A 19,092-nucleotide genomic window follows, 5' to 3' on the forward strand; every position below is an offset into this window, starting at 1 on the left:
TGGTGGGCCAGGAGGAGGTGGGGCTGCTACTGAAGACTGAGCTGGGCCAGGGGGCAGGGGGGGCGGGGGAGGAGGCGCAGGTGGTCCTGGGACAACACCTAGTATCGAAGACAAAACAAATACACTATATTAAGGATTTAGAAAAGAAAAATCTTATTTCCATTGAAATTATGGTTGTTTTGTTCAGCATATGAGACATTACTACTGGTAAGGGTCCTCTTTATAGGCAAGAAAAAACTCCAAGTTCCAGCAGGAGAGAAGCATTCCTATTAAATGCTCTAAGAGTATTACATAGCATGCTATGAGAGATCAGACAGTTTCAGAGACATTTGCGTACAAAACACCTCCAGTCAGGCTCTGTGCTGCAACCAAAAACCTTGCACTGAGAAAGGCAGGAGCATCATAGCATGTAAGAACAATACTGTGTGTTCAAATGGTGCTGAACAGTGACTTTCCATTGTACTAACAACCATTTAACTAACACACCACCCAAACATCTGAACCCTTGAACTGTTTTGAGTTCCAACGCTAAGTTCCAACCTGTATAAAAAAACCTTCCCTCTAAGAAACGTTCCAAGAATCAACTTTAATAATTTAATACAAACACTAATTAGTGAGTTAAAAGACTGACATATTTAAGCTGATGGGATCAAGCTCTTCTATTTTTTATCTATGATTCCTTCAAATTCACATTGATATGTAATACAAAATGTGTTTTGAGGAGAGAATATTCTGATGATTGCTGTTATTATTATAGGAACAGTTTAAGAAATTGTGACTAAAAAAAACCAGCTCTACACATCCTCGACCTGACCTTGCCCAAAATGCCCTAAGTTACCAAAAATGCTGCACAACTACCTTAGGCAACCTTTACAGGCAAAGATGTCACACACAAGTCTTCCTGGTTTCCTACACTGATAGCCACTGTGTAAATTTAAAAGCCTTTTAAACTCTCTTAGCATCACCCACCATCCAAGTGCACACTTTTATTCCAGACAAGTGAGGTCATTTACCTTATTTCTACTCCATCCCAGAGTAGCTCACACCTTCATTTAAGACAAGATGGTATAAACAGGGTCTGCTCTGCATGGCTTGTGGGTGATGAAGCCACAGTCTGTTCATCCCCCAGGAGCCCCTCTGCACATACCTTTAGCTGAGGTACTGCAGACTTACATACAAAGATCATAATCTACTAAGTCAACGTAAAAGCAGGATTCAGGTTAGCAAAGACGTTTATATCCACATAAAACACATCTCTGTCATAATGGTAGAGTGACCATTAAGACTGTCACCTGCTTAACCAAACTGTTTTTCTTAGGTCTTTATAAGCTACGCTAGTAGAATACCACAAGAAAACATGTCTTTATAAATATACATATGCATGTATACAGCCATATACCAAAATACAACCAGAAATTCTGTACAGAAAGAAATCCTGTAGGCGTTACATAAGACTTTCTAAATTTGAAACTACATAGAGCATCCAAGTGGTTCAGATTATTCCTCGCTTAAGGTCATTCACATGTCCAAAGCCACATGTATGTTCTTCCATGTTGGCTGCCATTAGGAAATTAACGATGCTGCCTATTAACACCATATTCCAAATAAACTAACAGTGCAAGATTTACCAAGCAAGTATTCAAAAAGCTCCTAACAGCTGAGAGCTTATGAAATAAGAATTTTACTTAAGAGAGGCCATGGCACACCAGCTCTTATCCACAAAGCTTTGACGTTTCCCTTACCCCAGTTTTCCCAAGGGTATTTCGTTGTGGTATTAAGATCACTGCATCTTTGGAAGCATTGTACGAATTCTCTGGGACAGTTACGGGCTTCGGTACCAATCGGTTTCAAGTGCATTCCTGATTAGTGCATTAGTAGCAATAACAGAAAGCCTTACCCTGCTGGGTCGTAGGTTCAACCGGCTGAGAGGCTGCCTGCAAGACTGGCTCAGAAGCAGAGGAGTCTCCCAGCACAGAGTTTAGAGAGTTCTCAACAGAGGCAGGGGTAGCTGCAGAGGGAGAAGGGAGAACACTAGGCTTGGATGAGGGAGTCGAGGCATTCGGGGAGTTGGGAGAAGGAGAAGCTTGAGGTCCAGAGAGTGACAGAGGCGGAAAGGAAGGCAGCGGGGGAGGAGGAGGTGGCGGAGGCGGAGTTGGACCTGAGGTAGAAGGTGAAGGAACTGGATAAGCCATGTTTTCAGGAAGCCCGTTAGGAGCCGTGGGAGACGTAGACATTTGGGTCACTGGATTAGAAGCCGACACTGGGAGGACAGGTCTCGGACCAGTAGCTTTGCCTGGCGGGCTGCTTATCATTACTGGAGGAGACGGGGGAAGGGGGGCAAAACTGGGCGCAGACCAGGCAACAGGCTTTGTATTTGGAGGCAGAGTCGCCGGGGCATTGACAGGAGAAGGGGGCCGAGAACTTTTGTTCAGTGGTCGAGGAACTGTAGCATAATGGGGGAGAACGGGGTGGAAAGCCGAGCCTAAAGAAGTAGCAAAACGTGATGCAGAGTGCCTTAGAGGCGGTGTAGGGGGAGTGGAAGTCGGTGGCGCAGAAGTCACTACAGCGTACTCCGGTGCGGCCTCTGACATTGGTGCTGAGACTGCTTTTGCATATGATGGAGGAGGTGCTGAAGGAGGCTGGCAACTGGAGTATTCAGGAAGTGGAGTGCTATACGGGGAGTTGTCGAAAGATGGAGCTGGACAGAAGATGGAAAGCAGCAGCAAAGGCAGGATAAAAAAAGGAGAAAGAGAAAAAGGGAGCTAATGAAGCAACAAAACCAGCATTCAAACAAAATGCATAAATGTAGACTACAGTTAGTACCAGAGGATTAGGCACAAGTGAAAACACTGTTAGGAAAGTTTTACATATTATCAACAGCTGCTTGTAATTTTTACCAACTATTTTTGTGCCAACATTTGAATTTACAAGTACGTTCTAGAGTACGTTTTCTCAACCCCCAGCTGTGAGACAGATTAGATATAGGGTTGATTAACCAGACTTTTATCAGCTTTTATCTTCTTGTTTGGTTGCAAACTGCAAGCAAGTGTAGTGATCTTAACATTTGTTACAACTCCACTAACAAACTCATGCTATAGGCAGCAAATATCAACTTTTTCTTCCCCAGAAAAAGCTCCATCATAAACTAGAAAGTACTGGGAATAAAACTACCAGTAATATCCTCCCCTCTAAAATTAATAGCTCTTGCGCAGTATTCATGGACTTTCACCATGAGCTAACTTCTTACGTAAATTGAGTTTGTTACTAAAGAACAATCAAGTGCTTGACTCATGTTCCGTTATATTACCAAAATAAGAAAGCTTTCAGTTATCACTGGATTCATTTCTGCAGGCAGTGCATTATCTTACCTATAAATACATACAACACATTTCACTGAAATGTTACTACAATGATAAATCAAGCAAGACTTCATACTGAAAGGCTTTTCTCTCACTAACACTTTGCCATATATAGGTACAGACCTTCTACATTAACGCACTCAACCTGATATGTTTAGTTTTTAGGACATCACACTTCAACCAATGTTGGAGATGCCCAATGTGATTCAAGTTCTTCAAGCAACCAGAGAGTATTGGCAATGGAGTGAGCAAATAGCGCAAAACAATTTATTTCAGAGTCAATGGAAGATGATACCAGAAAGGTCAAAGCTCTTGGACTTCTTTCCATTAAAAATGAAGCAACTCCAGCAAATAGAACCCTGAAATACCGACTGTTGTTACACAGCTGTACTCACTGCCCTCTGTTGGTTCTCTCCCCCTCCATCACCCAAACACATAAAAAGTGGTCCGGTACTTGAATACCTTTGGCTTTGAAATTCTTACCAGCATTTGAAATTCTTCTCTCTCTTTCCCATTCCAATTGTTCCCTTTCCAACTGCTCTTGCCGTTCTCTCTCTTGTCTTTCCCGTTCCAGTCGCTCGAGTCTTTCTCGATCCTGCCTCTCCTTCTCTTGTCTCTCCCTTTCTAGGCGCTCCTGCCGTTCCCTCTCTTGCCGTTCTCTCTCCAGCTGCTCCTGTTCCAGGCGCTCTCTTTCAAGTCTTTCTCTTTCTAGCCTCTCTCTTTCCAGCCTCTCCCGTTCCATTCGTTCACGATCCAGCCTCTCCCGTTCCAGCTCCTTCTGCCTCTGTTGCTCTTGCAACTGTCTACAATTGTGGAAAAACGGAAAAAGACTAAGCTGCAAAGTGAAAACCAAAAACATCAAGCAGCTGCTAGAATGCAAGAAGAGAAAAATAATTTTAAAAAAAATCTTTGCACCAGCAAGAACAAAAGCAAAAAGTATTTTTACCTACATAAAATTCTTAATGCTATATATCATTTTTTCCTGAGCTGGACAATAGTTTTATTACGCTCACAGTAGAAAGAATCATATATGGAATTTGCTCTTAACTAATTTAATATTCTGAGAGACAGCTTTCTAGAGGTAAGAACAGTAAATTATAAGCAGCAGCTTTCTGATACAATCTTCCCAGTTTGAGGTGTGGAGTTACATTTGTTCTTTGCATGGTATTTTATACTCAAACAGTGAATAAAGGTACAGTGAAACAGGAGTAACACAAATCCTCACCAAAAAAAACCACTCCCAAACATACTTTTTTTTTTTTAGATAGAGTAGCCAGCTAGTATTCATCCAGATTTTACAGAAGTATCAAAATGTACACATGTCCCCTTTCACTTGCATAACACTACATGCATATACAACTTTACCAGCATCAAGACAAGAATACCCTTAAGGTGGCAGAAAACTGAACATGGTCAGAAAAAAATCCAGGGTGCAGCAGCCAAGGAAACACTGCAGGGAGGTGGCAGGGGTTTTAGCTCATGGGAGTCCCTGCAAAGGAAACTAGAGAGGAGGAAGATATAGAGAAGAGAAAACAAGTAAAAGCCAAGAAGAGGAAACAGAAAGAACTTTCTAAGCATAAGAAGGAATCATGCAAGATTTGTTGCCAAAGCCACTAGGCTGGCTTAAAGGATGGACTTTCCTGCAAAAAAAATAGTGGGACAAGTGGTAAATGACACTAACTTTCTTTCCTCAACTTGTTTTATATTTTCTTTGTGTATGGGTTTTTTTTTGTTTGTTTGTTTTAATTATATTAAAAAGATACATGTTTCCAGTAGACTAAAATATAGCATTTTCATTTTCAAAGCTTTTTTGTCTCTTGGGGGAAAATGACAACTAAAACAAAAATCAGGCATATTCCTCAAAGTTGTAACCAGTATGTTGCTGTCAGTACATATCAGCAAAAATGCTGTTAGTTATCACACTCTAAATTCTTACTAAAAAAAAAAATCATTACATTTACAAAGAAAAAATTGTTTATAAAGCACTTGCATATTTTCCTGGCATGCTTCAGATACAAATGAAGACAGCTTCTCAATCAATACAAACCACAGCCAGCTTTTAATTGTAAACCAAAGTTTACAATTAAAGTTTGACGCCTCAAGCAACTCAATGTGTTTTTTTCTATAAAATGAAGGGAACTTCAGCTATTTCATTCCTATTCATGCCCAGAAAATAGTGGCATTACTGGAAACCCCAGCCCCTACACTGTCACTATTGAAGTCTGTCCTCTTTCTAACCAATGTTTTTTTCTTTATAAACAAAAAATTCTGATAAATATTGAAATTTTATAATTGCTATAAGCAATGAAGTTCCAGTTATGTACAACAAAACTTTTCCCTACTGAACTTGTTACTCAAGATCCTCAGAAGCAGCAAAACAGTTCTGCTCCTGTCAGTTCTTCCCTCAGCTCCTGCTCTCCCATATAACAAAGTTGGAACACCAGTAACTAATAAATTAGGGCTGCAGTTCAGCCTGTTAAATGCTTGATTTTTTAGCCTCCAAAGTCCATCAAAATATCTGGTAATTGACTGATACATATCTGGAACCATTAGAGGACTTCTACAAGAGAATCAAGAATACAATATCAAGAGAATACAACATAAACCACAAACTTAAGCTCAAAAAGAGGTATTAAAAATATTTATCATTACTTTTTTGCTTGCTCTTTATTGTACAAAACTAGTTCTACTATATGCTCTTTATCACTCACATAAAATCTCTTCTTAGAGGAAAGCAGCATTTTCATCATAGTTAACTTCAGCTTGGTCATCTCAGGCTCTATTTTATAAAGGAGGGTGGATGTATGTGTGTTTTTAGCTATAAAGCCTATTCAGAGCAGGAGTCAAGATTTAGATTCTAAAGTAGCTTTGTTAATTTTGTTCATTCTTTTTCATTTACTTGCCAGGAACTAGCATAATCTACCTGGAAAACTACACACCATTACTCCTACAACTAAAACGTAGATAAGGCAATTGAGGTTATAAACATTCCATGTAACATTTAGTTTATAGAACTAGAAGGTATCAATTAATTTGGTTTAATAATACATCAAGCAGCTGCTTGACTCAATTTTTTAAAAAAAATTGTTACTTAAATAATATTGAGTTTTTATGTATTTAAATTTTCTTTTTCTGAAGTTATTAATTTCTTTACAGAAACAGAACCTCAATATAGGTCACTTCTCACATCAGAGCAGCGTCACCAAGGCAGTTCCGCAGTAAGCCATACAATAAGTATCGTGTCATTCCATATTTTCCATATGCAATACGGAAAAGAAATAGTGAGGTGCTCTTGATTAAGATCCTTAATATTGTTATTTAAGACAGCAAGGATCATGGCCGGTTATGAAGAAGTACTGATGGATCTTCTAATTCCAAGTAACTGGGCAATTAAATTGGGAAAAAAAAAAACAAAAACAACGAAACAAACAAACAAAAACCAACAACAAAAAACATCAACTTAGATATAATTCAAATAGTGCAGGGAAGAGAGGGGAAATCTGCTAACTTAATATATAAAATGCTGGACTATGAGTTGATCACCGACTCAGAAGTGAGATATTAGCATTATAACAGACAGTTTTACAATAACATCCATTCATTGACATGTTCTGTCCAAAAACATAAATCAGATGCTATAGGTTAGGGAAAGGATTACAGAACAGTATAGAAAATACCATCATCTTGCTTCACAGGAGGGAAAACAGCAGAACTGAAAACATTCAAAGAGCACCAACACTACAATCAAATGTACCAGTTTCCACTCAAAAAAAAAATAGCTAAAGAAGCCAGAATTCTGCATTCAGGAAAAGACAACTGGAAGTCTACAGAATCCTAAGTTATGAGTACATCCTAACACAACAGTTGGGAGGAAAGACTCAATGCAACTAATAATGGCAAAGCTAAAAAAAAAAAAAAAAAAAAGAAGAAAAAAAAAAAAAAAAAAAAAAAAAAAAATTAAAAAGGAGTGAGCACCAATCAGGAAGACTGGCTGAGGAACTCCTTGCCAGAGTGATTCAAAGAAAGAGTAGGAAAAAGCCCACAGAAGAAAAAAAAAAAAAAAAAAAAAAAGGCCATTTAGAAAGCAAACTGCATCATGCACAAGAAGATACTGAACCAGAAATACCCAGAAAATTGTAGAGTAGCAGGGGGGAAGTATTCAAGGTGTTTACCCTGGCCCAGAAGGGTGGTTACTTAGGTAAGGTTTTACTTAAAGTTTTTCTAACTATTGAGAGGGTTATGTCCACATGCGTGTGTACACATGTACCATGTAAGGGGAGGAGCAAGACATGGCCAACAAGACTGTATATACATCTATACTGTATATAATGTCCATGTGTTATAAGAAAAATGTACCTAGGTGTTTATAGGCTTTAAACTTAATCTGGAGCAAAAAAATATTACAGTCAGCAATCAGCGCTCAAACTGTATTGGCTGTCTAAGATATAGATAAAAGGCAGTGAGTTAACCACTTTCATCTACACAGGGCCTGAATAAAACAGTTCTCATTATTAAGTAAATATTGAGTGGTCCTGGAATGAACATTTTATTTTTTGTAAAAGAATCCTCGTTTTCCATTTGTTCAGAAAATAAAGGAATTAAAGCAATTTATTTTTTTTTTAATGTACAAATAAAAACTATGAACACATTAAGCACTTCACTTACCATACATATGATCTACCCGCAGAGGGCAGCAAAATACCTTGCAAATATTTCTTATTTTGTATTAAAAAATAAGTGAGATGAAATACACCATCATTGAGAATAAAGTTTATTCTCATTAATATTGAAGCATCCCTCCATCAACAAGGAAAAAAAAATCCAAAAACTACACATAACCCATTACATTTTTTCAGTCATTTTAACAATTTTAATTAACATTTCAAATAGAAAGTCCAAAGTGGCACAGGTCAAAAGAGGAGTACGCCACTAATGCAATCAAGCTGCTTTAACACAACCTCACGAGCAAGGATGAATTTTGTAACTTAAGAAAGGACTACAGCTTAACAAGTGTTACAGCTGCAGTTTAAGAATTCATTTTGTGTATTAAAAAAAGGGTAAATTTGTTTGCATTGGTTTTGTTTAGTTTGCATTAGATAATGTTATTTTGTTTAAAAATTTTCTCAGAGATCAAAATTACATTATGCAAAAGCATTAGTAGATTAAGAATCATTAATACATCACTTAAAACATTTCTGGAGTGTCAAGAATTTGGTAGTTCTAAAGCACAAGAATGTTCAATAATGTTATGAAAATGTGAAAATCCTTCACCCTTAGAAAGCACACTATCTAGCTACCCAGGCAACTTTTTAAAAAGCTAAAGAGGTACTTAAAATGTCCCACGAAGCTAACTATAGAGTAAAGCTCACTATGCTAAAACAAAGTCATTCTAATTGTTTCAAGAGTGTGAATCACTATAGCCTAGGAGCTAATCTGCATTGAATAGCCGAGGCTGCTATAAAGTTGCACAGGACAGTCAGATGCAAGGTTCTGTTACACGTGAGGCTAGATTCAGAGTCAGCTTCAGAATTTCAGAACAGCTGCCAGCTTTTACCACATATCCTATTCATGAAACTTTCTTTTAGGATTTTAGTTAGTTTCATGCCAAAAGCATCTTAGGAAACCACTTTTGAGGGTTTGGGATAGTGCGGGGGATAATATCTTACTTTTTTTGTGATGTTGTTTTTAAATTAGCTTTTTTTAACTTTAAAAGCTGTTGCAATCTTATTTCCCATCTTGCCCTTATACTTTTGTCCATTAAGGAGGTATGAGGTGTTGTCAGAGGATGAAGAAAGAATCATATTTACAATGCTGACCTGCAATGTCTAACAATCAGCATTAATCCTGCAGTTCTTTGGGCAGGCAAGAATCAGGAACATGACTACATTCTTGAAATAACACAAGGAGAAGAATGCAATGAGCACGGGTTAAGTACACACTGCTGCATCCCTGCTGAAAAAAAAAAACCAAAACCAAAAAACCCACCACATTCCATGATGGTGAAAGTGCTTAGGTAATATCTTCCACATGACAACTGCAAAGCAGAATTGCAGTTAATTTACCCAGTTACACTCAAACCCTTCTTAGTTTGTTCTGAATCAGATCATAAAGGGAATAACTATCAAGAGGTGTTATTGTCTCGTCTCCTGATGTTATGTGAAATGAACCAGTACTACATGTGCACCAAGATGACTTTCTATTATGCCTTTAGCAAGTAACATCACTACATTCCACAATTAGTGTGTGTGATGATCAACTAGGAAGCTATCCCAAATTAATACTGTCCATTGCCTTGAGATCTGGTTGGTTTGTTGATTTGGGGTTTGGGTTGGGGGTAGGGGAGTGGGTGTGTGCCATGGAGAATAGGTGATTATTTTAGATCCTGCTCTTGGAGGTGAATGCCTGACAGATCCTCTGGTCCTTTTGCTAAAGCCTTCAGAATAGTCAATCAAAGAATTGAAGCCTCAATCAGTTCTCTTAAAATATGGTCATTACTATGGGTTGAAGGGAAGACAAAGTTCCCAAGTAGATTAAGAAACTTCAGTGTTTACTGGTGAAACAATATTCTGTGTCAGAGCAGACTTAGTAGCCAGAGAGAACGTGTTCTTTTCTAGAACACTTTTCACATTTAAACCTGTATTTTGGTTATCTGCAGAAGAGCTACTGCAAGTGTCTGTGGAAAGACTGATCTTCCACCAGAGAAAGTATGCCTCAACATTAAGCGACTCTCATTGTGTTCAAAAACAGAGCTGCTGTCCCAAGGGCACCAAGACATCAAGAGAAAAAAACCTGCAAGTAACAAATCCATTGCTAAAAGAGTTTGTGAAAACTCATAGCTGTCTGCTCTGGAAGGTCACCTTGTTTCCTCAAGGGGAAGTTTCTCTACATGCACATAAGTCTTCAGGACCCTAGCACCAGCTTGCTTTGCTTTTCAATGTGAGATCCAAGTCATTAAATTTTTTCCTAATAAGATGACAGGAAACTGCACCACAAAGACCACATATCAACCTGAATAACAGAAATTAGCCACGAACATGGAAGGCTTCTTGTCACAAAGCCAGATATATTAAAACGAGAGGTATTTCCATAAACGGTACAGACAAAAGCATCTTTGTATCATATCCAAATTCAGCAGGCACTGAGCTGATAGACATTCCCAAGATTAACAGAAACTGATTTGAAGGATTTAATTTTAAAACTCACTGTAGAAAAAGATCCAAGACAAAGCCTGCAGAAAATAAAATACCCTCAGGAGAAGATGTGACTGAACTAATTGCTGCACTGAGGGAAGAGGTCAGCTGCAGGCAGATAATACATAGTATCTGACAGCTGTTAGTCATCCTTTATGAACACACTAATTTTGTATTCCATTCTTTCTTGGCTCAAAAACTTGGTGTCAAAGCAGGGCATCAAATCACTCAGATCAATAATAATACTAGCCCTGTTTTGTCTGCTTAAAGATAAAACAACAAGGATGGGGGGAAAAAAATATCACTACTAAGATTCTTGAGTGTATTTAAAGAGGACAAAAAAGCCATCAATTGAGCCACTAAAATAATAATGTGGAATTAAAAAAAAAAAAAAAATCATAAACTGGATTCTCTTCAGAGGATATTTTCAGGTTTCAGGTCTGTGTCCCACACTTTTTTTTCCTTTGTTTTGAAAAATAGTTTTGCTTGTGCTGTGTTACCTATTCTAAAACTAACAAATGTTTCATGGTAAAAGATAGACACAGGGATGATACCCAAAGTCAACGTGAAGGTTGCTAGACTACTGCTAGCTTAAAACAGTGCAGAACATATTACTTCAATAACTATTATGAAAGTTCCTATTAAGACCTTCTATATAGGAAACCAAGTGTGATTACGCAAAAGTATTAAACAATGTATGCATCTTCCATTCTGTGCTTCACTAATTAAAAAAAAAAATTAAGTTTTATAACCTGACATAAACAATAAATCTAGGAATAATGCTACTATGTCAAAGTTCTAAAGGTAAATTCAACTATCAACTATAATTAAACCTGGACTCATCAATCCAAACCAACAAAGTTGTCCAAATTGTGCTGTTGATCTGGCCATTAAGCTAACATTTACTAATTAAATATTAAAATACATTTAACCATTAAAATACATTCACCTATATTAAAAGCAGTATTGCAATGACTAGCATTGTAAGGAAATGTCTGTAGTATTCCAGTCCTGGAGTCTCAGTGTGCCTAGTCTTTCAGGCCTGCTCTAAACTCTTGCTCTTCTAACTCTGCCTCAAACTATGGAGCAATAAACAAGACAGTAATGTTTGAAGTTTGATTCTAAAATGCTGAAAGCCCCAGCATGTGGGCATAGATAGCATTATCTAATCCAACAGTCACTACTTACTAGAATACATCTCACATGATGGCTCTCCTCCCACCACTGAGTCACGGCAACAAATAGAGCAGCTGGCTGCAAACAGGCTACACAATGAGTAGCTGAACTGGAGGTGCCAGCACAAGATGCAGGGTGACCTCAGCTCCATCTGAGGCGTGTTGTCTTCTACAGATGAGCAGCTACCTCGTGACTGCAAGGAACTGCATGCACTCTGGGGACATCAATTTAACTAGATACAGTCAACTTTATCATTGTCAAAACTGTTCATAGAAAAAAAATAGTGCTTTAACATATTGATTATTTTGACCTTAGAGGATTAAGCTATCAGAACTCAAACTATCAGCTATCGTCATCTGCACAAGTTCTGAAAGGTGTGTCTGCTATAGCCTTTCAAATTTGAAGAAACATATCTGAATAATAAAAAACAATACCAGTATTAAACTTGCTCTTCTGTGTTTAATATTAAATACTTAATCATCATTCCAAAACTCAGCATTTATTACAGAGCTCACTCTCCTGTATGGTCGCGTAAACCTACTCAATACACTTCTCAAGGCCTACAAACTAATGCTTATGTACCACGGAACGAATACACACCACCCCCCAAATTTCATGCTTCATTTACAAAGAGAAAAAGTAGTCTAAATCATGTCAATACAGATTGCAAGTTTTCATAAAACACAGGCAGCCTCCTCTGAGACAGTCTTAATGAATTGGAAGTACACCTGAAGCACTAATACATAACCTCAGCAGAAGCAACCTCTTGGCATCCGCCTAAGCTCGCTCAGTTGCATGAACTCATCTAAACTGAACTCTTGCTATGCGCTCACTAAAACTCTTACCAAGTTAGCTTTTTTGGTTTTCAAGTGCTAGACAGTCTGAACAGCTACCTGAGTGTACTGCACATTGTTTCAGAGAAACCCAGACAAGAGCCTGTGGAGCCCCCATTACAAGAGGGATGTGGACCTGCTGGAGCGCGTCCAGAGAAGGGCCACGAGAATGATCCGAGGGCTGGAGCAGCTCTCCTATGAGGACAGACTGAGAGAGTTGGGGCTGTTCAGTCTGGAGAAGAGAAGGCTCCCAGGTGACCTTATTGTGGCCTTCCAGTATCTTAGGGGGGCCTACAAGAAAGCTGGGGAGGGACTTTTTAGGATATCGAGTAACAACAGAACTAGAGGGTAATGGAGCAAAGCTGGAAGTGGGCAGATACAGGCTGGATGTGAGGAAGAAGTTCTTCACCATGAGAGTGGTGAGACCCTGGAATGGGTTGCCCCGGGGGGGGGTTGAGGGCCCCTCCCCGGGGGTCTTTAAGGCCAGGCTGGATGAGGCTCTGGGCAGCCTGATCTAGTGGGAGGTGTCTCTGCTCATGGCAGAGGGGTTGGAACTGGGGGATCCTTGTGGTCCCTTCCAACCCTGACAGATTCTGATCTGTTTTAGCAGAGGACTTTAGAGCCCTAACGGCTCAATGGTTGGACTTGATGATCTTGGAGGTCCCTTCCAACCTAAAGGATTCTATGATTCTATGAACTTGATAAAATGAACAGGAAACTTAGAAGACCTGCAAATTTTGATTGTTCAAAGGCAAGAGATTTTTGAAGTGACTTTATATATGCACTCTGGAACTGACAGCTACAGTTTTTGAAGTGGTGGACCTCTAGGTCTTTAAACAGTAGTGAAAGGTGAGACTGTTTCAAATTACGTAATTAAAAAAAAGAAAATTTTACACCTAATTTAAAGCAAAATTATATAAGTGTTAATTGGCTATGTGTCATGATTTTGAAAACCATACCTATAATGACTTTATGTATATCTATATTTCCAATGTTTGAGCAGCTTTCCTCTGATTAATCCCCACTGCATGTAACAGTTCCATTGTCACAGTGATTTTCCCCATACACTACTATTAAGATGTCCCCAACACTACTATTTGGTCTACACGTTGGCAGGTTTTTGGCTCTAAAAATGTCTAAAAGCAAGGCATCTGCTATGTATTATTTCTCATTCCATTTGGATCATCAAAATCTGCAACATCATTCAGCTCATCCTGTTCTTTGTATTTTGTGTCTCAGCTCACATCACTGGCAAGGAAACCTTGCTTTGTTCAACAAAACGCCAAACAAAATTTGACTGTTCCCAGTCCAATTGATACAGGAGGAACTGCCTGTTCTTATCCTCCTCACACCTCCATAGCATCTTCCTTTCTTCCACCTTAAGTAAAAAATTCCCTCCTGGTATCTGTCAAACGGTTTACTAAAAAAGCCCAGGAAAACCACATGAACAGCCTTGCTGCTTTTTCAAAAGAAAATGTTGTCTGGGTACAGTTTATTGTGCTATGTTTTATCTGGTTAATTATTCGTTTCTTCAGAAGTAGTTCTAAAGCTTTATACATTACCAAAGTCAAACTAACAGGCTTTCATTTCCTTGATCAAAAAGGATTTAGGGTCTAAGAACAAGCTTTTATTTTATAAGCTCAAACCATAGTAGTCAGAAATAAGGAAATAAGAGAAAGAACTAGGTTTTGTTAGTGAAGCAAAAATTAGTAACCAGCCACCACGATAAAGACAGGAAGAGGCAACTAAACCTAAAGGTTATTAGATACAGGAATTCTAATAGACAAAGGGATCTATTAATGCTCTTTGATCAAACCTCTTCAAGTTTAGTTTTCCTCACCTTGATCTTCTCAATATATTATGTAAACTAACAGAATGCTTAAACTTTTCTGGCAGAAGCCAGATCACAGCAAGTCATCTGTGCACATAAAATTTCAGAAAAAGACCAAGAATCTCAGTAGAAGGGGAAAAAAACCCTACTTTTATTGGCAACTCAGTGGTATGTTCTAGTGAGGACAGTCAGGACAGAACTAATTTCATAAAAGGGAACCACAGTAACCAAAAATTGGGAAAAATGTAGAACAGTTTCTATTCCAAATTTCATGTTTTGCATTAAGCAGAAAAAAACCCACAGAACTGAAAATTTGCAGGAAGGATAAGACTTTCAAAGAAACATTTTTAAAAGTGTTAACTCAGATACTTGGCAGAACCATCCTTCAAGTAACATCCATATTCAATTGCAGCAATTATGGCAGCAATTTTGCCAATGTAGTCAAAAGGCTGCTTAATGTAAGAGTGCTCTTCTCAGTCTGCTAAACATGTCAATGTTACCCAACATCTACAGCTATTCAGTAGTATAACCAGACAGCACCCACTACCTCTCCATAAAGCCAGTTATTAAGTCTCTGAAAGCTAGACTTGACAGAACTAAGGAAAACTTCACTGTGAATGGGAAGAATCTGTGAATGGCAAGAAAATGAGAGGCACTAAAACAAACAAAAAGGCACTATTATACCAGAACTTTGTTTTCCAGAAACTTTGAGTGCAAGATAAAAAAAAAAGTCTTTAGATAAACACCACCAACTGGTGGGTCTCTTTGCTTCTGTCTCCTTTTGTCCCATCTTACTATGCAAGGCAGAGGCTGGAAAGATCTGAAGAGCTGCAGGTTGTCTCATGAAACTGTCTCAGTAAGCTCAAGTTGAAAAGTTTACACTGTAACTTTGATCTGCTGGAGACTATTAGCTTAGACATTAAAAAAACCCTTTTGACTCAGTTTAAAGCATGTCTCTGGGATGTAAATTTCACACAGATTTTGTAACACACACAGCACAAGATATAATCATATGACAGTATTCTACTGACCACTTTTATACCCTGAACCAAGAAGTCAACTACCGTGTCACGCTCATATTGCTTTCTCAGATTAGAACTCTTTGCTTAGTTATAACCCAATCAATCCATATGCCTTTAAAGAAATCCAACTTCCTCAAAATAAGCTGTTAGATAAATGGCACAGTTTCAAAAGCAAAGGAAAAATGAAAACAGTCATCTGGCTAATAACCAGGGAATGGTCATGAGCTGAGAGAAATCAGTGGAAACCAGGCTACCAGGGACAGAAAGTGATGGGCAAATATTCCTGCCTTTAAATTATTATAGCTACATTGCTACTCAATTGTGGGATGCAGTTTATTTTTCTTTCAGTATTTCACAGGTTTTTCAAAACAGCTCACAAATTATTTGTGTAACAGCTACTATTTTACAGGGGGAAAAAAAAATAAATTCTTTTCCCATAGTTAAAAGTTAACATTAGCAAAATCTAAAAAAAAAACAAAAACAAAACCTTTTAATCTGTAAAATAAAACCCATTCCTTTAACTCTATCAGTAAATAATAAACTGCTACTCTTGTCAGCCTCTGAACTTGCTTTGCCTACAACTAAGAAGCCTTCCAAAAGAGATGAAACCCACACCATATCAATACTACTTTCTAGCACAGTTGCACACCAAGTTTCCTTCAACAGTATCATCTCAATCCATTAAATAAACTAAAAGTGTTAGCAAACAAAGTATTTAATTACAATCCCTTCCTAACATTCTGTTGTTGCATTTTGCAAACTTCTAACATTTTTGAGTACTTACGATAGAAGTCGGTCAAGTTTTGGTCCATTACGCCCCTGAGGGACAACAGGGGGCTTGTATACCTTCATTGTTCTTACAATCTATATGCTTTCTCTGTTTCTGGTGTTCCTGCTCTCTTTATTTATGAAGCTGTGATGATTTTGAAGTTATTTATAAACATTAACTCATTAAATTCCCAAGTGTCAAGTTAGATACCAACTCAGTGACTCATATTCATGACAATATTTTTATCATGGCTAGAAGAGAAGGTAAATTTACATGCACAAGTAGCACACAGAGGCATGCCATAAACTAATCTTATATTTTAAAATAGTGTTTGACATTAAGTAACTCTGAATTTATCAACAAATACGTATGCCGACTGAAGTTGGCTCATGATCAAACCATCCGTGAATTTATAAACATTGTCTGACTAGCACTCTGACAAAAGAACCCATATAACAAAATACCCCTTTGGTTTTGAAGGTCAGAAATGGAAGCTGAAATGTTTTAAAGCTTGTTATTGTTATTACTGTACTTAAATTAATACAAATACATGAAAATTACAGTAATCTTCAAGCACTCCCTGACAGGGAAAGCACATACCATGTGTTAACATTTCTTAAAAGATAGTTACAAAGTTATCAATTCACCAGACAAAATTATTCCACTGACCACCTAACATGCCATCTTGTCTTCATAAAAACCACAGTGGTTTGATTTCATGTCCTGTCCTGGCAGCTTTACAGATTGTGATCACTGCACAGTAAATAATGCAAATATTCAAGTAACAAGTTTTGCAGCAAAATTACTACTACTTTAGCACTTTCACTCAAAATGTAAGGCAGAAAAATCCTCTCTAAAATGGAGGGGGGGAAAAAAAAAATAAATCTTTGAACCAACTTTTCTTTGCAACTATCTAATTTTTTTCTTCAGTTCCCAATTTCCCAAAGATTCTTGAACACTGGTTACAAAAGTGAACTTAAAGACAACTGTTATCAAGCCACATTTTTAACAAAATCCCCACCCAACAAGACACACATTTCACAAGCAATAGGCTTAGTGAAGCTTGCCTTTCTACTGAGCCATCACAAACCCCATGTTCCCTCCTACACAGAAACATTTATTTCCTTCTCTTGCATTCCCTGTAGTCTTACTATCCCCACAGAATTTAATTCTGCCCACATTGCCTTTACCCTTTACTGCAACTGGAAATGTCACTTGCAGATATATTAAAAGTAATATATACCTAAACCTTTTCTTCCAAACTATTTATTGCTCTCTATATTACAGTAGTAAGACTATTGTTATTACAGTATGAAAGCTGAAAGATAGTTACTACAGAAGAAAAGTTCCATCCTAGAGTTAATTGAACTGTATAATAACCATGCAGTTACAGTACTAAAGAGACCAGAGAAGCATTTCTGAAATATTTAAACAAAATTACACATTCTCCTTAGGCTTAATGACACAATGGCAACAGTCTTTTCATAGACAATCTGGCTAGCAACATGAGTAAACACTCATTCCAGTTGTCTCGCCATTTTTAGGGGAAAACCAAATCAAAACCAGGACCACACTTCAAAGAGGATATTATATTATATGAAAACAAGTAAAGCACACTGATCCAATGAGAAAGTGAAGCTTTAAGAAAACCATCTGATAACATGTCCTTTACGCACAAAAAATGTTGAGACATGCAGAACTCTTCACATGGGGCAGAACTTTTTCATGAAGAGACTTCTACCTACAATGCTTCTCTGAAAAGTATTTCAGCGTCATAAATTTCAATTAATGCAGCCCTCTAAAGGAACAGATGGGCAGTAAAAATATTAAAAGCCACTACTGTAGAACAGAAAAAAAAATCAAAATAAAAAGCTTTTAAAAAGTCTGTCAAGAGAAGTGACATAAAAGACCTTTATCGTGACAGCAGACTTCCATGTAAATACATCAAACAGGCAGATTTGTAATGAACTTCTTGCTCTTTGTTTTTAAACAAGAGGACTTTCAGATAAAGCAACCCTTGCTCAGATTCAAGAACACACTGCAGAAGAGAGACAGAAAAGTATGACCAATTTTGATGCCAAAATTTTGTTCAACACATACAGCCAGTTTACCAAATCTAGAATACAAATTATTCACAAATTAGCAACCTGGTTCTGCTCACCTTTGCATAAACAAACTAAATGCAAAATACCAAAATAGAAAGAAACTTCAGTGCCAATTAGATCCAACATGTTAAAATATTTTTCCAGTTACCACTGAAAGCTATTAAATGCATTTAAACCATTAATCTGGACCACCTTCTATTTATTCAAGGATCCTGTTCCCTGCATCTGTACTGCATGTGACCTAAATTGCTCCCAACATCCCTTCTGGAAGGGAACAGCTAATCTCCTGGGAGTATTTTGATGGTAAAATAATCCAGGATTGCACCACAGGCAGTATGCTTGAGACAGCTCAAGGTCTTGCTGTTTTCACTTAACCCAGTCTGACATCACTACCCCAGAAGACTTAGCCATTTCATATACCCCTACCCCAAACACTCAGCCTACAGCACTAACCCATATTTGCACGCAACAAAAGCAGGATTGTGGCAGTTAGAAAGTTTATTCACAGAACATGGGCACATTATCGAAATGTAGCAATTGCTGAAAGGAACCAAAAAAACAGATGTTGAAAATGCTTCAAGTCTGGAAAATATCCCATATGGCGTGGGACAGGGTACAGTGGCTTCAGACTGAAGGGAACAGCTTACCTAGGAGGAGTGCCAACTGGTCAGAGGAACATGGACTACTTGAGGGCAGCTCAGAAAAAAACAGTATTGCTACAGCTGAAACAAACTACTTAAGGTTCCATACATTTATACAAGGAAAGTAGAAAATTATTAGTTCTCTCACAAAGAGACTTTCTAGTAT

At 37.9% G+C, this 19,092-nt stretch overlaps 1 protein-coding gene across 1 annotated transcript in view; it reads right to left on the reverse strand.

The window, feature by feature from the left end:
* Positions 1 to 3: 3 nt before the first annotated feature.
* The window catches only part of ENAH (enabled homolog (Drosophila)), a gene marked incomplete at its 3' end in the record, with an annotated part of 32,587 nt that continues 13,498 nt past the window's right edge, over positions 4 to 19,092 (reverse strand). The window contains exons 5-7 of the mRNA XM_008943511.1: positions 3,843 to 4,162; positions 1,898 to 2,698; positions 4 to 98 (exon numbers count right to left, since the gene is read on the reverse strand). Of these exons, the coding sequence (XP_008941759.1) occupies positions 4 to 98; positions 1,898 to 2,698; positions 3,843 to 4,162 (1,216 nt within the window). The remainder of the gene's footprint in view (positions 99 to 1,897; positions 2,699 to 3,842; positions 4,163 to 19,092) is intronic.

The sequence above is a fragment of the Merops nubicus genome, unplaced genomic scaffold, assembly GCF_000691845.1.
Source record: "Merops nubicus isolate BGI_N331 unplaced genomic scaffold, ASM69184v1 scaffold22317, whole genome shotgun sequence".
In the NCBI taxonomy this organism is placed as follows: Eukaryota; Metazoa; Chordata; class Aves; order Coraciiformes; family Meropidae; genus Merops; species Merops nubicus.